The sequence below is a fragment of the Peromyscus californicus genome, unplaced genomic scaffold (assembly GCF_007827085.1).
Source record: "Peromyscus californicus insignis strain IS unplaced genomic scaffold, ASM782708v3 Scaffold_4__1_contigs__length_199733344, whole genome shotgun sequence".
In the NCBI taxonomy this organism is placed as follows: Eukaryota; Metazoa; Chordata; class Mammalia; order Rodentia; family Cricetidae; genus Peromyscus; species Peromyscus californicus.
Window position 1 is genome coordinate 89,100,550 of NW_026294562.1, and position 24,985 is coordinate 89,125,534.

Below are 24,985 nucleotides of genomic sequence, written 5' to 3' on the forward strand. Positions count from 1 at the left end.
AACTTAGCTCAGGTAAGAACATTTTATCACACTGAAATCCTACGAGTGTAACTTTACCTAAAGTTTGGGTAATTTGAACAGACATCAGTACCATTCGTGCTTACCTGGTAATGAGGTTTGCACCACTGCTTCAAGTCCCAGTCCCAGAGAATCATCTGTAAAAGAGCACCGGGTTACAGCTGTGAGCAAACACATGCCAAGGTAATTAATCTGCACCCTCTTCCACTGAAGATGTCTACAACAGCTTAGCTATCAGAAAGGGAGTCGGGGAGATGAGAATAAAAATAATCTCTTTATAGATTACTTCATTAATTCATATAATCTACAACTGAGCAATCCAAAAGGTAAAGCATTTTCAGAACAAAGGCACTATAGTAACTTATTATTAACCTTCAAATATTTGTTATTGGGCTGAAAGATGACTCAAAGGTTAAGAGCACTTATTGCTCTCATAAATGACCCAAGTTCAAATCCCAGCACCCACATCAGGTGGCTTACAACTGACTGTAACTCTACTTCTAGGAGATCCAATGCCCCTTTCTGTACCCCACAGGCACTGTGTGCACATGGCACACATACAGACAAACACATACATGTAAGTAAAGTAAAAAAAAATTTAAGTATAAAAATATCACAAAATAGGAAAAACAGATCCAAAATCATGTCACTGAAAATGTAAGAAAAATTAACTAACAGCAGACGCCCCTTGCAAAGAGTCATCAACGTCATCTTAAGCTCATGTCCATATGTGTAGCTATTTCCTTACTAATAAGGCTCTCCCATAGACAAAGCTTCAGAGCTTCTTCTCCCCCTAGGTTAAAGTACATTTAAAGAAATGCTTTACAAATATCAAAGTACACTCTTTTCAATACACAAATAAGTAGTGACTGTTTTTATATCTTTCCAAGACCACTGGTATAACTCTCAGCCCAGCTTTGCTTTCTCTGCCTTTTTCTAGAAGGCTTCCTGGCTACCCGCTTGTCTAGTACAACAATCACTGCATTCAACAAGACAGAGTTAACTTGAATTTAGTAGGCTATCACAGTCATGACCATCTAGCTACCCTAAATTTCTATGAACTGTTTTGAGTTAAAGAATAAGTCTTTTCTTTTTGCTTAACTAATCCCTTGTAATTGTCATTTTCTACAAGGTTTTGAACCCTAATATTGAATAGGTCTACCACATTTTAAATAAAAATCCTGACTTTTTTTATACTTCACTATTTATGTTTGTTCTTGCCCTTGGGCTTAAGTCTTTCAGTTGCAAAAAAAAATCTTTTTTAAAGGCTTGTTTTATTTTAATGACTGATTGATGTTATATATTACAAAGGCCACTTACTATATGCATACATGAGAGGTAAGCTTTATTTCTTGATTTTGTCCTCTTTAAATGGTCTCTTTTTGTGTAATTTTAAAATTATTTTTAAATTTATAATATACTTCTACCATATACCCCCTCCTTTTTTCTCTCAAATTCATGGCCTCTTTTTCTTTGTTGTTATATGTGGTATGTGTGGCAGGGATTGATTGAGACAATCTGCTTGGGGTTCGTTGTTATTGTGGTGGTGGTCATTTTTTGTTTGTTTGTTTGTTTGTTTGTTTGTTTTCAAACACACTCCCTACAGGCTATGATACATGCAGTGGTCAGTCTTGAGTTCATATTACCTCCTGAGAAGCCAGTACAGGAACCACATCCTTCTCATCCAAGGCACCTTCTCAGGCATTCAAAAATAGGCAGCACCTTTTTGCTATGACCAAACACATACCCTTCCTCTAGCCAAGGTATATTTTTTTGGTATCAAGCCCAAGAATGGACAGTCACTGGCTTACAGATGATCAGCCCATCTTTGATCAGCTTCCAGATCTGCTGGTAGGAACAGGCAGTGGCAATTTCATTGGTCTCACTGGGGTCAAACCAGACCTCCTTTTTACCTCAGCAGAGAACATAAAAGGCAGCCTCTTCTGAAGCCTGAATATACTCATGGTGATGGCTGCAGCAGCAAAAAAAAAAAAAAAAAAAAAGTTGCAAAAAATCTTAATGTGTTTCCTATTTGGTCACCATTCTAACATTTTACTAGTGGTTGTAAAACTATTTTTGTAAAGGAACGGAGAACAGGCTTTGCAAACCACATATGGTCTTTATAACATATTTTTTCATGTTTGTTTGTTTGCTTGCTTATTTTTTCTTTAAAATCTCTAAAAATATGAAAAATAGTTCAGAATAAGACTGCTAAGAGGATAGTCTCAGTGGGCTCTAATTTGGTGATTAATATTTTAGAAAATGTACCACCTTTGGTCATTCAAAAAAGGGGCTGTGGTTATTATTACTATCTCCTCATCAACATCCTTTCATAAAGTAATTTCTTCTTCCTACTGAAATTTATTTCTTTCTAAAGAAAATCCAAATACACTATCCACTTAAGAGAACTCATGGACCCTTGCCTCAAAATGGCTGTGGTGAAGCTACACAAAGTTACATTTTAATAGATACAATTACTACATTTACATAGTTGTTTCTTATGGCCCTAAGCATAGTATTGCAATAATTATTTTAGGTTGTGACTTAATGAGCATGCAATTTGGATTCTAGAGACACTAATGCAGTTCAAGACATTAAGACTAATAACCTAAAACCCCTGAGACTGCTATGACCCATTCTCTGCATGCTGTCTGTAGAGGACTGGCTTCGGAGATCTAGCTATAATACTTTAATTCTGTCCTTATGTCAGTTTCTTGGTGATTGAGGATATTAACTAGCTTAATCTGATGTTTTCTCAAGTTTACCAACAAAAGTCTATAATAGTCAAGTGAAAACAGTCATATGATGTGTAGTTAAAAATTACCTAAGGCACAGGCTGTAATCTATTAATTTGCATTCTGATCTATAAGCTGATGTCTCATTTCCAAGATGCATTGGTCAAAGCATAAATGGATTTATTACCTCAAGCACACTTGTATTTTGATAGCTTAATACCAAGTATTCTCCCCACTTCATTGACTCATCTGATCAATCAACATTACCCTTTCAGTAAGTTGTACTCTATTGCCCAAAACTATATATATAGTCATACCTAGTGTTCTTAGTGGAGGTACCAATGCCCCTAAACAAATAAGACTGGTTCTTAAGACCCTGAAAAATCTTAATCAATAGCTATACTACATAAATAGATATATTGTATAAAAGAGATGTGCTGTACACTTTGGTATTAAAGCATCAAGGAAAAAGAAAAATCATTACAAAAAACAAACAAACAAAAAATGTCTCAAGCTTCCTGGGCAGGGGTAGGGAATTATAATGAAAATATGCTGAAAGACTTTGGGATAAAGGAATTCTGATGTTTGTTTATTAAGACTGATCCCATCTTTGCTTACATTCTGAGTTTAGACAAATGAAAAGTGGCCTACTCAGAAGCCACCGTAATCCTAGAGGCTCATCAAACCTTACAATGTGTAGTGTTTTTCCTCTCTGCTCACTACTTTCAGATCCTCTCTACTGTATCGTTTTTCTACTGAAGGTTATTTCCTTTAATAAATTCACTCCTTGTGGATCTTTATCCCATTATCATATTCTTCCCCACACCTCTCCTGGCTAAAAGTTGGATTCAAATCAACTTTTAAGCATCAGCATGTCATTATTTTCAGCTACTTTCTACAGGATCACAGTTACCAAAATGCAGAAGTTCTTAAGCTGAAATTCTCTTATTTCAATAAAAGCAGATACAGTAAAAGCCACAAAAACTAGTAGAATATCTTTTGTGTAATTTGAACAATAACAACATTAGAGATTTTGAGGAAACAAAATTTTCTACATAATTAGCACCAAATGACTGATTGCCCAAGAGTCCACATTTAGGTCTATATTTTAGAGCAAATCCAGAAATTAACATCTTCAGCTACGTAGTGAGTTCTAGCCCAATCTGGTATATATGAGACCCTGTCCTAAAAGTTGGGAAGGAGGAGGAAGCTGGTACTGGATATGTAGCTCAAACTTGAAATGCTAGGTTCACTCCTCAGTACCACATAAACCAATTCAGCATGGTGGTGCACGCTTTAAATCCCAGAAGTTGGAAGATGGAGGCAGGATGATCAAAAGGTCCTCCTCAGCTACCTATAGAATTAGAAGACAGATATGATCCAGCTAAGCTCTAGGGAGGGACGCATGAATCAATCATACTTAACATATCAAAGGAACACACATGAACCAACCAGAAGGTCCTATATGCCCACTTAATCAGAAAGTAGCTCTTCTGTGATTATATTCATCACCCTGCAACACCATTAAGTAGCCAGGATACTCAGCCCACCTCCTGAAACAATAACTGGGTGACACTTGCCATCTTCCTAAGGATTCAGCACACTGCTAGGCAGCCTTTCTACCAAATGGATCAGCTTGCCAGTTGCCTGGAAGCTGCCAGGATGCCATCTTACAGCCTCAAGGACCAGCTGGTTGCTCCTGCCCACCCTCACATAACCTCAGGAATCATGTATTTAGCCTACCAAGACTGAGAAGTGGTTGGGTGGCTTTACCCACTCACCTTTGTCCCCAGGAAACAGCCAAAAACCACACCCTGAGCAACTTGGATCCTGAAGCCTCTTGAAGGAACACAATAAACCTCCAACTTACTAAGTACCTATCTCATTGCCTGTGACCCTTTGGCGCTCTCAGCATTCTACCCTCACTGTCATGTATACTGTGATATGACTTTCCAAGTCCACTCGAGTGCCAATACAAGCACATGACCCACAAATGTGACAGGCACCTCACAGTAGCAGCCATATGCCACACCCACAGCCACTGGCAAAAACCACTCTGCCTAAGAAAGCTTCATCACAGCTAGTGGAGTAATCCTACAAACCCCTACAGCTGAGAGCAAAGAAACGCACATGTCATGACCACCATTAACCATAGCTGATTAAGATCCACAAATACTATACTATTTCAACCATCCTTTAACCAATGCCACATACCTATTCAACCAACACTCTAGAAACATATACATGAGAAAATCTTCTACAAATTCCACCTTATTAAATTAGTAAGAGCAACTAATCCTCCAGACAGACAAATATTAAAGTATAAACAGAAGAAACATTTTTAAAAAATCAAATTGACATCATAAAAGTTCTCTGCCAACAGACAGGAGGGAATTGGCAGACTACATGAATAATTAAAACTAATGATTCTAAGATAATTCAGTGAGCCAAGAAATTACAGACAAATCAACAAAATTACAAAAGCAATCTATGATCTAAAAGAATTCATTAGAGAGATAGAGATCATTTTAATAAAACAGAAATTTTGGAGATAAAGAACTCAATAAATGAACAACAAATATAGCTGAGAGCTTTGATGACAGGCTAGACTAAGCAGCAGAAGGAAAAAAGGAAAGAAGGAGAGGAAGGAGGGAGGAACACAAGATCTATATAAAACACCATAAACTGAAGAAATACTAGCAATATTACAGTAGGAAAACAAGAGGAGAAATACATAGAAAACTTATTCATTTAAGTAATATTTGAAAACATCCAACCTTCAGAAAGATATGAGCATCCAGATTTAAAGGTCAAATGTCTCCAAATATTCTCCAAACAAAGGCTCTCCTGAGGCACATTGTAATCAGACTGTTAAAAATTAAAGGCAAAGTGATACCACCAAAAAAAAAAAAAAAGTAATCAAGTGTCAAGTTACATGTATGGGAATCCCCAGTACACAAACAGCAGATTTCTCAACAGAAACATTACATGTGAAGAGACATATGCAAAGTCTTGAAAGTAAAAACCTGTCAATCAGGAATACTATATCCAACAAGGGCCTTTTTCAGAAATTATAAGAAACGAAAATTGGGAGAATTTACATCCCCAGACTGGCCTCACAAGAAATACCTGAGAAGTGCCATGCTAGGATGAAAAAGAAAATGAAAATAAAAATCTACTATCATAGATAGGGGAGAAAAAGAGATTTAATTAAAAAAAAAAAACCAAACAAGTCTTACCAATAAAGAAACATACCAAGCTACAAAGAACAACTGTAGTTGGGTTTTTTTGTTTGTTTGTTTTGTTTTGTTTTTACTCGTTGGGGGCCCCAACACCCAGGTCCCAAATAAATACAGAGACTTATTCTTAACTTATGAATGCTCGGCCTTAGTTTGGCTTGTTTCTAGCCAGCTTTTCTAACTTGAATTATCCCATTTCTCTTTAATTACATTTTGCCTCTGGGCTTTTTACCTTTCTTTATTCTATATAGCTTTCTTTCCTTCTTACTCCGTGGCTGGCTATGTGGCTAGGTGGCTGGACCCTGGTACCCTCTTCTCCTCCTCCTCCTTTTCTCACTCCTCCTTCATCTTTCTTCTCTTGAGCCTTGGATTTCTCCTCCTATTTATTCTCTCTGCCTGGCAGCCCCGCCTTTTCCTTTCTCCTGCTTAGTTATTGACCATTCAGCTCTTTATTAGACCAATCAGGTGTTTTTAGGTGGGCAAAGTAACACAGCTTTACAGAGTTAAACAAATGCAGCACAAAAGAATGCAACACATCCTTACATCATTAAATGAATATTCCACAGCATAAATGAATGTAATACTGCTGTGGAATAATCTTTCTGTACACTGTGAATATATATTACTCTCATTGGTTAATAAAGAACTGACTGGCTAGTAGCCAGGCAGGAAGTATAGGATAGCCAAACTGAGAATGCTGCGAGGAAGAAAGGTGGATTCAGTGGGGTCGCCAGGAGACACAGAGGGAGCAAGACATGCTGGAGGATGGGTAAAGTCATGAGTCACATGGCAATACATAGATTAATAGAAATGGGTTCATTTAACTTGTAAGAGCTAGTTAGTAATAAGCCTGAGCTATCAGCCAAACATTTGTAATTAATATTGAGTCTCCATGTCAGTTATTTGGGAATTGACAGGCGGGACAGAAACTTCTGCCTACAAATGGCATCCAATGTGGGGCCAGAATTTCCACATAAGATCTGACAAAGCTTTAAAAAGGGGTCATAAAACCACAAAAAGATGAAATCAAACACAGCTTCTTGGTAACTGTCTTTTCTTGGGTAGGCTGTTTACTAGCACCAAACAGACATAGATCCTTTAAGAGGAAGACCCCTTGAAATCCTGAAATAAATTTAGACATAAAGAAATAACCTAAAAAAACTACAAGACATGTGTGTATATTTTACCTTGCCAGGAGGCACAGAAGGAACAAGACATGCTGGAGGACAGATAAAGCCATGAGCCATGTGGCAATACATAGATTAATAGAAATGGGTTAATTTAAGTTGCAAGAACTAGTTAGTAATAAGCCTGAGCTATCAGCCAAGCATTTGTTATTTGGGAATTGGGAGGGTGGGAAAGAAACATCTGCCTATATAACACATCTTAAAAAATGTTCCACAACAAACAACTAATGAAGAATTAAATAGAGTAAGTATAAAACAACCAGAAAAAAACACAATCGTGATTACAGAAATATATCCTTATTATATTAATAACCTTAAATTTAAATGAGCTAAATTTCTGAATTAAAAGATTTAGACTGCAGGCATTAAATTTTAAAAAAAAGTTTATGAAATTAACTTCACATATAAAGACTGAAATTGAAGGGGCAAAAAATGAGATTCCACATAAGAACAAAATATGAGCAGAGTAGTAGTATGTATATTCAATAAAATATGCTTAAAGATAAAAATCATGAAAAGACATTTATATATAAACCGTGGAAGTAGAAAGAGACTGTGAGAGGGAAGGAAGAATCTAAAGGAAATGGGAAGCGAAATGAAAGAGGGAAACATTGTATATATGTATATATGTATATGAATGAAATCAGGAGGGATTATTTGAGGGAAGAAGGAAGAGAGGCAGCAACCAGGCAAACAAGAACAAAGTATAATGGATATGCATAGAAATGAAGCTTTTACAATAAAACTCATTATGACAAAATAATTTAAGATGATAAAGTGATCAATTCAACAAGAGGAAATAATTACAAGCATATATTCACCTAATAACAGAGTACCTCAATTATGTAGAACAAACAGTATTGAATCTAAGGAGATCAGCTACAGATAGTTTATAGTAATAATCACATGAATCAATAAAAAAGAACAATTTCAAACAACCTAGTGATGCGAATTAAGGACTTAAAAAAAACAAGAATAAACTAACACCAAAATCAAAAGGAAGAAATAACAAAGATCAGAGAAAAAAATAGACACTAAATGAACAAAAATGGTCAATAAAAGAAATACTGATTTTTGAAAGATAGTAAAATCAACAAGCATTTAGCTGGGTATGGAAAAAATGGACAGACAATCCAAATAAATGAACCAGAAATTAAAATAGAGACCTACAATTGATACCAAAGAAGTACAAAAAATCATTAGAGACTATTATTAAGAACTTTTTTTTTTTTTGGTTTTTCAAGAACTTTTTTTTACTTTTCCATTAATATTATTTATATACCAATAAATTGGAAAATCTAGAGGAAATGCATACATTTCTGAACATTCCAAAATTTAACCATGAAGAAATCCTGAATATATCAATAACCTTCTCCAAAAAAAGAAAAGCCCAAGATTGGATGGCTTTACCGCTAAATTGTATCCAACTTTTAAAGTGGGGGGGGGGGGGGGGGGGGGAAACTAGTTGTCAATTGATTTCAAACTACTGAAAGGGAGAAAACCACTCCAAAGCCATTCTAAGAGGACAGCATTACCCAAATCAGACAAGAAGAAAACTATAGGACATATCCCCAATGAATACAGATGTAAAGTTCTCAACAATCACTAATTAAATTGAACAGTATATATTTAAAGACATATATGTACCATGATCAAGGGAGATTACTTGCAAGGATGTAAGGCTTGCTGAACATATACAAATCAATAAATGTAGCACTCCACAGATTGATTCAGCAAAAGCATTTGATGAAGTTCAATACTCTCCATAGCAAAAATCCTTTAAAAATAAGTATAAAAGGAATGTAGCACAACAAAGTAAGTACTTGATACCTCAATCCCCTGGTCAACATCATTCTGAATGAGGAAAAGCTCAAAGTGTTTCCTCTAAAATCAGAAATGAGATAAGTATGCCCACTTTTACTGTTTGACACAGTATTGGAAGAAGCCTGAGCGACAAAGCAAAGGGAAGTAGTAAAGGTCATCTCAATAGGGAAGCAGGAAATCAAATTGTTCCATTAGTAGATGGCATGTTATTGTTCGACTAGAAAATATCCATTAGACTGGGAAATATCCTTTCATATGTTTGAATGTTCAGTACCCAGGTGACAGTGCTCTTTTGGGCGAGTATAAGAACCTTCAGAGGTGGGCACAACTAAAGGAAGTAGGTCCTAGGGTGTGGGCCTCTGAAGGTTATCTCTGCTCCCCTCCCCTTTCCTTTTTCAATCCATTTACCTTCTGTCATGATGTGAACTGCTGTCCACCACCACATGGTCCTACTTGTTTTTCCAAAGTTCATAGAGCCAAGCAACAACAGACTGACTTCTTGACTCTGAACCAAAATAAATCTTTGTTTTTTATTTGCTTATTTTGGTTACAGTGACAGAAAAGTAACTAATGTAAACATGAACATCTTACATGTGGAAAAATCTAATACAAACTATAATATATATATGAAAATAATACTATCACAATGAAACCCATTATTTTGAATATTAAACCAAAAACAATTTAAGATGATAAAGGACACATACATCTGTTAGTACCAATAAACAATGGTTAAGTTTCAGGACACAAGAGTAACATAAAAATCACCAAAACTCTATCAGTAATGAATTTGCTAAAAAGAAAACACAAATACAAAAACATTAACAATAGCTATGAAAGCAAAGTACTCAGAAAAAAAATTTAAGCAGGGAATCAATCTAATTCCTATAATCAATGTTATAAACATGGATAAAAGAAACTAAAAAGGCCACAGAAATAAAAATATATATCAATTTAAAAGATATATGCAGTTTAAAAGAATTAATATGGCTATAATATCCACACTCACCAAGCAGTCTACAGACTCAATGCAATATCTTCTAAAATTCTAGTGACAATGTTCACAGAAACAGAGAGAAAAAAATCCTAAAATTTGTATGGAATCTCACACACACACACACACACACACACACACACACACACACACACACAAATGAATAGCCAATGGTATCATAAGGAGGAAAAAGACAGTAGTATCACAATATCTGCTTTAAAAAATACTGCAAGGCTATGGTAACCAAAGCACACAGCAGCGACAGTGAAACACACTAATGGAGTAAAACATAAACATGTATATAAATACAGATACCTACAGTCAATTCATCTTTGACAAAGTTGTCCAAAATAACAACTGAAAAAATGGGAGTTTCTTCAAAAAATGGTACAAGAAACACTGGATGCCCATATAAATAAGTTAGATTATATCAGGATAAATTAATGGGTTTATACTGAAGAAGCTTCAGCAAAAGAAACAATCAACAAAGTTAATAACCCTAAAACATGGAAGAAAATAGATGTTGGCTCTTCATGTGATGGGGGTTAGCGTTCAGAATATACAAAGAATTCACAAAATTAAAATAAAAAAATCTAATTTTAAATTGGTAAATTATCTGAATTTGTATTTTTCAAAAGAAAATACAGAAGGCTGAAAGTATATGAAAAAAGATCAACATCACCAGGGAAATGAAAAATGAAAATCACAATGTGTGGTGATATTGTGTTCCCCAATATATTGTGCACCCTAATAAATCTATCTGGGGTCAGAGAACAGAACAGCCACTAGATACAGAGGCCAGAAAATGATGGCACACACGCCTTTAATCCTAACACTCTGAAGGCAGAGATCAGTCTGGATCTCTGTTAGTTAAAAGCCACATTGGAAACAGCCAAGTGGTGGTGGCGGGTGGCGGCGGCACACGCCTTTAATCCCAGGAAGTGATGGCAGGAAGCAGAAAAGTATTTAAGGCATGAGGACCAGGAACTGGAGCCTGGTTATTCTTTTAGGCTTTTTAGTTAAGCTGAGATTCATTCTGGATGAGAACTCAGAGGCTTCCAGTTTGAGGAAACAGGATCAGCTGAGGAGTTGGTGAGGAGAGGTTAGCGGTGGCCTGTTCTGTTTCTCTGATCTTTCAGCATTCACCCCAATACCTGGATCCGGTTTGTTTTTATTATTAAGACCTTTTAAGATTTGTGCTGGCCGGGCGGTGGTGGTGCACGCCTTTAATCCCAGCACTCGGGAGGCAGAGCCAGGCGGATCTCTGTGAGTTCGAGGCCAGCCTGGGCTACCAAGTGAGTTCCAGGAGAGGCGCAAAGCTACACAGAGAAACCCTGTCTCGAAAAACCAAAAAAAAAAAAAAAAAAAAGATTTGTGCTACAACAATGGACTATTATCTCACTCCATTTTTTATCAAATTTATTAAGAAAATTATTTAACATAGGTTTGATGAACAGACATTAATTATGGGAAGAGATGTAAGAAAAAGTCAATGATAAATCCCTTAGAAAAGGTGTGAACTTTTCAAGGAAAATGCTATCTCCTCCCATTTAGGATGGCTATTGTGTTAGAACTCAATTACTTTCTCCACAGGAGGGAATTCAGGCCTGTTTCTGTATTCCTGTCAGAAGTCTATGGCGTCTTAGTGAAGACCTTGCTCTTGTTATTTTGTTCACTGGTCATATTGTTAAATTGTCTTCTAAATATGTATATTTATACCAATAGACTCTATCAATTCCCCTCTCTCCAAGACTCAGGGAACATCACGGAAGAGGAGACTGAAAACATGTGAGAGCTAGAAGACAGTCAGGATTTTGGTGAAAGGCTGTCTTCTGAACATGGCATGGCTATGGCACTCAGGAATTCACAGCAGTTGGTACTACCTGCATAAGACCTGAATAAAATTAAGCAAAACAAAAAACAAAACAAAACAACAACAACAACAAAAAAAATCTGGCCGAGATGGCAGAGGTGTTCTCCAGTCCCCACTCCTTACTAAGAAACTACTGGCAGTTGACAGCTGTGGAGAGGGAGATTCCCAAGAATAATAGTAACTCGGTGGTTTGCAATTCAGGTCCCCTACTTAGTTCTCAACCCTAACCCAACCGTTTTTTGATGGTGTTCCCACTAGTAGGATACCCACACTCCAATGGTGGCTCTATATACATGCATAAATGGGAAGAACTAACTGGATTTAGTGGGTTATTCAAAAGAGGCGGGGGGGGGGGGGGGGGGGGGGGGGGGGGGCACGACTTAAGTTGGGAGAGGATGTTTTATGGGGATACTTAGGAAGTTGGACAAGGGAAATGAGGGTGGATATTATCATTTTATTAGATACATGTAGAAAATTCTCAAGAATAAAGAGAAATTATAATAAAAGATTTTTCTAATGTTGATAGAGATACAACAAGAAAAGGCAATTTCGTATACACCATTTTTGGAGGGTAGACTTGCACAGAAAAAAATGGAGTGTCTGTGCAAAACTAAAAATGGAACTTCTACATGACCCAGCTATCCTACTACTAGATATAGATTCAAGAGAATTTAAGTAAGTTTATCAGAGCTATCTGCACTTCCATGTTTATTGCAGTGTTATTCAAAATAGATGAGTCAGTCTTTATTTCCATTTATGGTTAGATAAAGAAAATGTATTGGATATGCATGAGGGGATATAATTCTGCCATGAAAAGGGATGAAATATTGTCTTTTGTAATAATATGAATGGAGCAAGAAGACATGTTAAACAAAACAAGCCAAACACAGAAAGACAAGTATCACATGTTCTTATTCACATGTGGAAGCTGAAAGAGTTGATTTCATAAAAACAGAGTACAGGCAAGGAAGAGTGGGTTGGAGGAAGGAAAGAGAGGAGTTAAACAGGAGGTAAAATTATAGTTACATAGGTAGAATGATTTCTAATGTTCTACAGCACAGAAAGTGCCTATATTTCACACCCATTAGATATTTTATAAGAAGTAGGAAAGTTCAAAATTTCAACACAAAAAAATACTAAGTGTTTAAGATAAAAATGCTAATTACCTTTATTCGGTCATTATACACTGAATATATGTATGAAATTATCACTCTATTCACAATTATGTGTCCAATTTAAAGATTTTTAAAGAACAAAGATTTCAAAACTGTGTTTCATTTGTGGTGTGTGTTCATGCACATGTCACAGTGGGGAGTGGGGAGCCAAAGGATATCTTTCAAGGATTGGCTCTCCCTTTCCACTGCAGGTTCCGAGATTAAACCCAGATTGTCAGGCTCACGTGCAGGCACTTTTACCTGCTGAACCATCTCACCAGCCTCTAAGCATTAGAAAATTGGCACTAGTCAGACATTTTTATTGTCCTTTACAAAAGCTTAATTCATAACAAATTTAAGGAAAAAACCCAGAGCTTGATCTTTTGCTATAATGTGACACCAGGAGACAAAAACAAGAATCAACACAATTCAAGATATTAGGATAGAAAAAAGCTAAACACAACACAAATACCTGTCAGCAAAACTTGGTTAAAAAAATGTATATTCATACAATCAGTGACAATAAATGAAATGTGGCTATGGACTGTGTATGTGAATCCTAGAAGACGATTGAACACAAGTCAGAAAAGGATAAATTTACATGAATAAATGATATACATAATATTGAGGTGCACTTTTAGAAATACGAGTATATGGGATACTATAAGGACATTTAGGATGGTGAATACCTTTAGAGAAGAGAAGCTAGTAAGACCTATGGCAAACAGGGAACACTAATGCTAATGGTAACATTCAAAGATGGCACTTGTCTTTAAAAGCAGCACTCAGGAAGCTGAGGCAGGAAGATCACAAGTTGCAGACCAACTTGGCCTGAAGAGTGAGATCCTTGACAGCCTCCGCTACACTTCAAAACCATGCCTTAAAAATAAAAGAAAGTGATAGTGGATCAATGATGTTTGTCTTTAGTCTCCATATTTTATGCACACTTTAAATATACTTACTCTGCTTTGGCTAAGAAGTAAAGAGATTAGGGAGGCAAAGAAGTAGAGATGGTTATTAGAGAACATGCTTAAGAAATTGTGATGTAAAGGCAAGAGTGAAATGGATCCAGTTATCAGACATTTTTACATGGCAGGTTCTGCAGGATATTTGTACTTGATGCTAAGAGAAGTAATGAGACTAGATACAGAGGCAGCCAAAGGAGCAAAACACTTTGTCAGTCCTAGGTGGAATCCATGCCTCATACATGTTGGGCAAACACTCGACTACTGAGTCACAGCCACACCCAAGGAGGGAAACCTTTGATGAAAATATTGCTAAATGCCATTGTAATATCAAATTATGCATATGTAAGTAATACATATGCATTTATAATACTAGAGAAAATTTTTAACTAGGAAATACAATAATATTATTAGTCAATGCTTATCAAATTATAATCTTTGACTTACTTGTCCCTCAAAATCTAGAATACTTACAAATATTAAAGAAAATACTGGAGTATGGGTGAATGGGAAGAAGCCACGGGCCTGCTTGGCAACATTAAAACCAAGAGCCAGAGATGGACACACATACACACACCCAAAGCATTTGAGCACCATTATGGTAAGGTATGGTAGGGAGAGAAGTTCATGTCCTATAGAGAGAGATGGATCTGAAGAGGCGAAGGCCGTGAAGAATAAGCTGATGTAGGAGGCCTGCTTGCCACCCAGGGTGTCATCCAGTCCTGGATTGCTGCCAAGGGCCATGTCTGGGTCCATGGCCCTATCTCAGCCATAATCCGTGTAGATGTCCATGGTCCCTATTACCACTGAGGGCCGTGAGGATGCTTGGAGTTGGGAACACCACATGTGGTCATGTAGGTGCCCAAGGGCCACGCCACCACAGAGCAGGGACCATACAGACCTGAATGGTCTGGGCTGCTACCCAAGACCATGGAGTCATCCAGGCTTGAGATTCAGGCAGGGACCATGTCTGCATAGCCAGGGTCTGCACTGATGTCCATGGTACCTGTTACCATCAAGGGTCACGTGGATGCCTGGGGTCTGGGTCCCCACCTGGGGTCATATTTGGACCTGAGAGCCACCCTACAGCCAGGGTGACGCCAATCTGAGTGGCCTGTGCTGCCACCTGGGGCCATGTTGGCATCTAGGCCTGGGCTACTTCCGAGGACCATGTCTGGATCCATGGTTCTATGGCAAATATGGCTCGTATTGCCACCAGGGTACACATGGATCCCTGGGTTCTGGCTCACTATCTGCAGCCATGGTAGAGAGGGAAGGACTGCTGTAGCTGGGGTCATGACAATCTGAGTGGCCTGCACTGCCACCAGTGACCACGGTGACAACTAGGCCCAAGCTGCTCTTCAGGGCCAAGTCTGAGTCCATGGCCCTACTGCAGCCAAGGTCTTCATCGATGTCAGTGGCTCCTATTACTACTAAAGACTATGTAGATGCCCAGGGTCAACACCTGAGGCCATGTTAGTGCCTGAGGGTCAAACTGCCACTGAGGCCATACAGATTGTGTGGACTGTGCTGCCACATAAGGCCATGGAGACATCCAGGCCTGGACTACAGCTGAGGGTTTATAATAGTAAACCTTAATTTTATAAAAAAAAAAAAAAAAAAAAAATACACCATTGTCCAAACACTGCTTATTTGATAAGAATACAAAATAACTAGTATTTTTATATCATTCAAACATTATTAATATCTGTTAAATGTGTGCTCTTTTAATTGTGTTACATTCTATATACTATGTAGAAATAATAAACAGCTCAAACTAAGTTTTCTAAAGACTCATAGCATTGTAAGTACAGTGACTTAACTCAAAAGTAAATGCCCAGTCTAAATGCTACACATCTGTGGTGTGACAGCACTACCCAAGCTCATGAAAGCAGAAGTGCCACTAAGACGTGCCACAGCTATTACCTAAAAACTGGAACTGTTAAATGGCAATCCATTCCTCTACATGCTTCTGAATATTGTCTACTTTGAAACTTTGTCAAATAATGACAGGAAAACAAACAAATTTTTAAAGACCTCATTGGTAAACTAACATTTTTTTCTAGAACAAGAAAATAATGTTTTCATGGATGAAAGGACATATATTCTAGATAGATAGATAGATAGATAGATAGATAGATAGATAGATAGATAGATAGATAGATAGATACATAGATAGATACATAGATAGATACATAGATACATAGATAGATAGATAGATAATCAAGGCTACCACTCAGATTCGGTACTCCTCATTGCAAAAGCACATTAAAAAGATAAGCCATTGCTGATAGACTTGACAAAACTAGACACTAGAAACATTAACATTATGCTGAAAGAGAGAGAAATTTAAAAATATATGAACCATGTGACAGCTCAAGACATCACTGACTAGAAAAAGCACACAATGCAAAGGAGTAATCGTACAGACACTTCACTTTACTGCTGATGAAAACACTCAGTAAAGTGCAAACTGTCCACACAAGGAAGATCAGCAGCTAACTTTCTATATGTTTATCACAAAAGACCCATGTTATAAAAGCTGGCTTGTTCCTTTTTAGTCATTGTTTTGTAAACTTTAGTATAGACTTGGAAATGTGCCATGGAATCAAGAAATGTTCCTAGACATCATCTGTTATCTGAAAAGCAAAAAGCTTCATTAAGAAATAAAAATGCCATACTAACACAAATCTGCATGCTGCTTTTCATTAGGGGAGGGTTGAGACTGGCCCCAGGACCCTGTACAGCAGACCAAGCTGGTCTCAAATTCTTGAACTTCTGATCTTCCTGACTCCACCTCCCAAGAGCTGGGATTATTACAGGCTGTGCCATCACACCCAGCTACCCAATGCTTTTACTTGACGAAAACAACTGATACTTAAAACATGTTAGGAATGATTCAATATAAACAGCACAGATGTAAACACATTTTGGCTACAGATGATCTTTTTCTTATGATTTAGAAAATGGAGCAGTTACTAAAATATTTTAAACAAAATATGAAATAGTTCTATTTCTCAAAATTTAAATATGATATGGCTCATCAACTTAATAATTAAACTAAACCAGACTAAAAGTAGACATTAGTGAAAGATTTACAATTCCAAGATCCATGAATGTATAGAACCAACAGTAATAAACACTGAGTGCCTCCCCTAGTATAACTGTGGTTTAATTTTTCTCATTTAAATGAAGCAGAAAATGATAGGATATAAATGAACCTAAAATGTAACCTATTTACTTGTCGTAGAGCTAGAAATACCTTTGTTACTGCAAACAGCACTAGTGAAGCAAAAACATTCTGTTTTTAGTTTATGAAAGCAGTAAAAGTTTGTTTTGCACATTTACCTAAAACTAGTGGGTAGCTATCAAACATAATGAGTGCACAGGCATGGCAGGTATAAATTTTGAGTTTTACAAGTATTTGTGTGAGTATTTATTTCTCCTATATAATATGTAGCCCTTTTGAAATCTTGCTTCCAGGTAGACAGTCAAACTCTACATGTATAGTTACCAAGTCAGAAAAGTTATAGACAACTAAACTTCAACTTTCATACCACTAAAACAACTTAAATAGAAGAGTAAAACTGAATTGTATATCACAATAAAAACATCTCAATGACAATAGTATACTTTTAAATATTATCTATGTCCTTCTAAATGCCAGTACTCATGCATTATCTGAAATGGTTGTGTCTTTTCACAAACTATTACTACATATTGAAGCTAATTTTAAGAACACTACTGCTTTCTCTAAGTAACATATGAAATGCACATTTTAAAAAAAAAAAAAAAAAAACTTTAGTTGGTTTGATAAAGTTGTACCCAAGGCTGCATTTATTTAAATTCATCTTTTCTTTGTGGTTAAAAATTGAATCCTGATAAAAGTTTCTGTTTGAATATGTTTATAACTCTAACATGCTTTACAGAGTTCTACAAAACCACCAAAACCACAGTGAATCATCAGCAGTACAACCAGGAGATGTTATCAGGTTCAATTACGTCAATGAGGTTTTACTTCATTTTTCCCTATGTAGCTCAAAAGAAAAACATATATGCACCCTCAAATCAGACTCAGAGAACTGCCACACACATTTCAAATTTAAAAGAATACTTACTGTGGTGCATTCCAAGTGAACTGTGAAAACATGCTGTATTGTTATTTTTTGAGCCTCTTGTTCACATCTGTGCTATTGAAACTGAACAAATTCCAGTACTTCAGTTTTTCTATTTTTGTGCCTTCCATCTTACGCACAGTGGAGACAATCATTTAACTCGGTGTTTATTGAACATAAAAACATAAAAGTGGACAAAATGCTAGAATTACTAAAGCTATAGTTTATAATGGACTCTAATATGCAAACAAAGTTTGATCCCTATGGGACAAAAAAAAGAACCCCATTTAGAAATTCTGAAAGGGAAAAGGGTCTGTGAGGGGCTTGGAGATAGGGAGAGGACTAGTATTACCCTAGTATTACTTATTATTCTTACTAACCAATAGGATTATGATCATTGTGATTCTCACCACATGCTATATACCAATGCAATGTTAGGTACTTAATATACATTGTCTCCTTTAATCTTTACTATAATTCTCCATTCTGGGCCTTCTCCATTTCACACATGAAAAAACAGACCTCCAAAGTCATGTGACTAGACACACTTTAGATTTATTCTGGTGCTTTAGGGATTGTTAGCCATTATGAAATACCATCTTACACTTATTTACTGCTGTGTACCAGCAATGTGGCAGGTGTTTGGCAGAGCATGTAAAAAGCACAGCAACTTTCATGTTGCTAATTTTATGTATGAGAAGAGGAGGCACAGTGTTGTACAGATTACTCTACTCTTGCCTTCCAGGACCATTCTTTGTTCTCCTTTGAACCACAGGGAAATCAAACCCTATATTCTGTGTCACCTAAGCAACATTACAGCTGGTTTCTGTGTAGACTTAACATGCACCACAGGAGCCAACAGCAGGAAACTAGAGTTCAGGAGAAGAAACTTAGGTTAATTCTTCCATGCTGCTTCCTGGGATCTGCATACCATTTCTGTGGCAACAACTTGGTCCTTTAAGACTACAGTTTTCACTAGATGATTCTTCCTTCACAGTTTCAGTGATGACCAAATTCTGAAAATATCATGTGATCTTTAAGCCACAGGTAAGGTAACAGCTTCCTAATGTTGCAAGTCTCTAGGTGTCTAGCCTTCTCTTAGCCATGTTCTTAACTGTTTCATTATCTAGATTTTTTTTATTAAAGCATTCTCATTTAAACCATCTTTGGCTGAATTCTGTTTTCTGCTGAGCCCTTAAGTCATACAGGACGATCATAACTAAGTTTTTTCTGTCACTGCAAAATGACAGACTATGAAGTCAGGCTCATTTCCTCTGATTGCACTTCCTTCTACTATGCTAAATAAGTAATAATATATGGTTTTTTTAATTCATGCTTTTTTTTTTTTTTTTTTTTTTTTTGGTTTTTCGAGACAGGGTTTCTCTGTGTAGCTTTGCGCCTTTCCTGGGACTCACTTGGTAGCCCAGGCTGGCCTCGAACTCACAGAGATCCGCCTGGCTCTGCCTCCCGAGTGCTGGGATTAAAGGCGTGCGCCACCACCGCCCGGCTAATTCATGCTTTTTAAATAAAATAAAAACCTTTAAAAAATTAAAAATCATCTATCTAGATTAGTGGCTTTCATACATAAATGTAAAGCTGCTCCATGTATACATATAATAATTCAGTCACTCTAATATTATACCCAGGCTCTCTAAACAGTACAACACAATCTACTGATGTCTGATCCAAACACACTAGGGAGGCTGTTGTAGCAGCTCTGCACAATGCACACAACTAAAAGATCCACAAACAGCTCAGACAATCAAGTAAAACAAAGGAACTAGTTCACCTGGGTATACTTTGTCCCTATCAAAACATATGTAACACACATTTCTGTTGACTTCCTGAAGATTGATGAGCCCAAACCACCAGACTAACTGGTAAAATAAATCACATTTCTATAGAAGAAGGAAAAATAAATCCACCAAATACCAACATTATCTGCTAGAAGTCCTTTTGCTTAGGAATTCTACTGCTGGTCTCTTTTGACAAGTGTATCTTTTGATTTGTCTGTAATCTTTACCCAAAAGCAGTACAGAAGAAGGACAGCATACTCCCCTGTCGAAAAAAAAAAAACAAACAAAAACCTTGGTAATTCTCTATAAGGGTTCAACTGCAAAAGGATAACCTTTTATAGTTTGCCCTCTCTAGCATGGAAATTATCAATTCCAGTTAAAGTCCAGAAACAGAAAGACAGTTCGTTTCCGTTTGTAGACACAGGACATAAAGAACCATAGACAAAATCTAAATATTATTGAAGCCATGAATCTGAAAGTGAAAACATTGTGAAAAGATATGCTAATCAATCTCTATCTTTTCATGTCCTCAGATTTGTGTCTTGTTTCTATTTAAACAAATCTGAGCTCAAAGAAAGGATTCAATCCAAGTCTGGCAAACCATAGCAGTTTCACATGCTTTCAAACAAACACACACACACACACACACACACACACACACACACACACACTCAACCTTAATCATGAGATTAGTATCAGGATTTTTTTTATAATGTGTATAATGAAAAACAGATGAAATAACTTGTTAAATGAACAAGTATTTTTAAAAATTCCTCTCTCCTTCACCATTTCACTCTAATTCAATCTAGATATGTCTGGTTTTCTATTCCCACATTTTTCACATTTAACAGTGTCAGTCACCATATTTTTTACATCACATCACTTTCAACAACCTCTAATTTTCCCTTTATAATTCTACTCACTTAATATAGAAGATCACTTTGCAAATAAATAAAACTATAACTAGAGGAATTGACTTTCCTTGTCTTATTTCTGTGCCTAACCTTACTCAAAAAAAAAAAAAAACCTGTATACATACAGACATTCAAGTAAACAAATCAACCCTTTCTTCTTAAGATGAAAAAAGCCTTCCACAAAGAGAACTATAAATTTATAGTGATACCAATTCACCTTCCTTACCAAACACTTACCTGATAAGTTTCCCAAACTAATGAGAATGTGTCCAGCAATAAAAGCCTGTTTGGCATTCCCTGCATCCTATAACAACCCCCTTTTCCCCTGGGTTTTACTCTCTACTTCCTATTTCTTTACTCTCATTACCTTATCTATCTACTTAAAAAAAATACAGTAACACAATTAATATATATTCTTTAAACTATAAAGTTTTTTGAAAAACACCAAATTCAATGAGAAACTAACAATCAGAAACTAGGTTACTCAATTTGAGCAAGGACAATATGCAGAGTGTGGGCCATTAATAGGGGTGGGAGCTTACTGTTTTTGTCAAATGGCTGATTTTCTAGAGAAATAAAAGGCATTTCTTCTAAAAGGGACTATGCAGGAAAATACCGTGGTGTATGTAAAAATGTTTTCTTAATATTTCATCTTATGGTAGCCCTTTACCTAAATAAACAAACATCTCCCCACTCCTTACAGAGAGAAACCAAAGAATGAATGAGCTGAAGTCCAGCCTGAGGAGGCAGTGAGTTTATCAGGCTACTTACAGAGCATGAATAAGGGGTTACTTACAGCAGCTGGCTCAACCCCAAAGCATCAGAAAATATTAATAGAGCATAAATACCCACCTCTCCATAGATTTATGTAAGTCCCCCATTAACCTTCCACAGTGTACTGTAGTAACCACGAGACATGTGCAATTAGGGCAGGACGACAGATGACTGAACAGGACCAGGAGGTACAGAAGGGAGCAGAGAATCCCAAGAAAGGATACAATGATCTACTTCAACCCCTCCTTTTATGAGGGAACTTCAACAGTCAATAAACCTAAACACAGGGGCTGCTCACAGTAGTCACAGCTGTTGTCATGATGATGGCCGATGTGCTCGGAGGAGAGTGTTCTATAACACTTGTGAGTTTAAACAGTAACTTCACAGGAAAAAGATTGTTTTACAAAGGCAAATTTACTTTGCCCTCATTCGCCTTTATTTTAGAACTCAATATTAAATTTAAGAGATGTATATTAAACAAAATTAACACTAAAGTAACAAAATTTTAATTTTAATTAACCAAGAAAAAAGTTAAAAATCAATTTCTAACCAATTAATTTTCCATTTAAAATAAAAATTTGTCACTTTTATTTGGGACTTCTCTATTGGTCAAACAAAATTATTCAAGTGACCAGCAGTATCTATTTGACACTACTAGATATTAGCTGAGTAAATACATTTTGTCATGGTAACCAAGCTTAAATTTAAGCAAACAAAGATACTAGCTCCACAGCAACCTGACTTTAAAATGAAAACTGGGAATCTCTCCCTTGTTTAAAAAGATCAAATTATCTAAAGACTATTATGATATCCAAGAGTTATAAAACAAATTATGCTAAAAGTTTTATTTTTGCATAAGTAAGGAAGCTTTTAGGAAAAGTTTTATAATTGTAGATAAATTTAACACTATTTAATTTAAAACTTGAAGGAAAAAATTTTGCAGAATAGAAGACTACTAAATGCTAATTTTCCACATATAACAGAGCCTACAATAATAAAAGCCTAGGTATTATTTCACACTGCATGGATGGTGACTACAGTGTGGTAAGACTCAGTTAAAGACACTGACAAATCACATTCCTGTTGAAAGTAACTTCTAACCAACACATCTAAATGAAAGCAACTGGAATATTTTATTCGACCAAACACTGAATTTTCTGACAGTAGCATTCAAATAAAAATTAGCATTTATAGTTCCAAATCACATTGAAAAAGAAAACAAGGTAGTTGTATCAAGGTATATGAATAATCAATGGATTCTTAGATTTCAAAAATACTTTTTTTAAAATAACACAATGATTTTTTTTCTTCTAAATTATGGTTGGTCACTTATTAGTAGACAAAGCCACAGGAATTTAGTGTTCTGCTAGGATTAAAGAGTCTAGTGTGGTGATAAACTATTTGTTTGTTTTACCATAAAACTATTGGAAAATAAACTCTTGGTTTTTGTTTTGGTTTGTTGTGTTGTATTGATAGATAAGGATAATTAAATAAACCCATTGCAATGTATGTCATTGCAGGCCTTGTTTAAAACTCAACAAATAGTAACACAAAACAAACAAAATCCACACTTTCATCCTGCAGAAGGACAAGGTCTGTTTTGTTCCTACTGGGATCTTGAACAGAGTGAGTACCTAGTGTCTAACAGCTGTGTAATAAGTACTTGTATACTAACCTGGGCTCATAGGAGCTCACAGACACTGGACTTGACACCTAAGGAGCCCACATGGGACTGGCCTTGGCCCTTTGTATATGTGTGACAGCTTAGTCTACTTGTGGGACTCCTAGCAGTGGGAACTGGGCCTGTCCCTGATGCTTTGGTAGGCTTTGAGGAACCAATTCCTCATACTGAGTTGCCTTACCAAATCTTAATATGAAGCGAGATTAGTCCTACCTCAACTTGATATGCCATACTTTGTTGACACCCATGGGAGGCCTGCCCCTTTCTGAACAGAACCAGAGGAGGAGTGGATGGGGGCGGGGAATGAGAGGAGGAGGGAGGGGAAACTGCGGTCGGAATGTAAAATAAATGAATAAATTTAAATAAAAAAAAGTACTTGTATAATGAATTAATCTATACATACCACTTGTCCCATTTAGTATATTTTAAGATTTGGTTATAGAGTCTAATAATGCTATTAATGGTAGGTAATAATTATAAGAGGTATTATATATTATATATCTATTATTTCACTTAAAACTTGAGAATCAATATTATGGCTTTCCCTATTTTTTATAATAAACTATAGCTAAATGTCAATGCAACTTGTGTGACTCTACATGGCAAGTAAATAGGTAGAACCAGAACTTAAACTTATCTTGCTGACTAAAATAATCCATTTTAATGACAAATTTATAATTCATATTTATGCCACATATGAATCTCTACTCCATGAGCATCTTTCATTATACAGAAAGTTCAACTTTAGAATTTAACTTTAAAATTTCAAAGGACAAGCCCCTGCAACATGTTACCTTCCTAGCTTTTAGGGTCAGCCTCCTCCTAAAGAGTTCTTGACCCTGACATCTGCTTCTGTTATAAAATCACACACAAAAGTGAACTGTCAATATACAACACCAAGGACCCACTTACTTTCTACCGATGTCGGTGCAGAAAAGAACACACTGTCTTCAATTCATTGTGCAGATGAACTGCATTTTATAAAATGAAAGAAAAGCACTACAAAAAATGCTCATAATGTATGTGTTAATAGCTACTGCCTTAAGTACATGTTGTCCAGATTCCTCACATTTAGAATGTGTTATTATTATATAAATAATCTTCACCCTTAGGCTTCATCTGTCGCTGAAGATTTACTCTGCAAAAACTTCATTTCTCTAAGATGCTAGTCTGTTTGAACTCCTTACTATAAAAGGTTACTAGTCGCCGGGCTTTTATGTGACACGAAGAGAAAAGAGGAGAATGAGGTCAGGTTGCTGATAAAGGAGAACTAACCCCTTTTTAGTCAGCACAGGCTGACAACAGCTGGATGGCCCAAGAAAAGCTACAGCTCCTACTGGTGTCCTCTCCATAGCTCTTACGGCTTCCCTTTGTCTCTCTATTCAGGCCATTAGTGATGGTGATCATTTCCCATAGGTCTGTCTCTTCATACTTATAAACAGTTCTTCATTAAATGATCCTCATGACCTAGAGTATAATGTTAGAGACCTAGCTAGAGTATAATGTTCCCTGATGACATTCACACAATGATTGTATTTCTTATATTCTTGGCATTCAACATACGCATTGTATATAAAGTATACTAGAAAGGACACTAGACATAAAATGAAAAATTTCCATTCTGTTTTCAATTTGACCAATAACAATGTTCCATTAAACTTTGAATTTTTAAGGAATTTGTTATTGGTTATAATAAATGATCACCTAAAACCTGTT

At 36.3% G+C, this 24,985-nt stretch overlaps 1 protein-coding gene across 2 annotated transcripts in view; it reads right to left on the bottom strand.

The window, feature by feature from the left end:
* Pde3b (phosphodiesterase 3B) overlaps window positions 1-24,985 on the bottom strand; it is a 141,631-nt gene that overhangs the window by 56,661 nt on the left and 59,985 nt on the right. For both annotated transcript variants that reach the window (XM_052714500.1, XM_052714501.1), the window contains exon 2: window positions 105-155. In XM_052714500.1, the coding sequence (XP_052570460.1) occupies window positions 105-155 (51 nt within the window). The remainder of the gene's footprint in view (window positions 1-104; window positions 156-24,985) is intronic.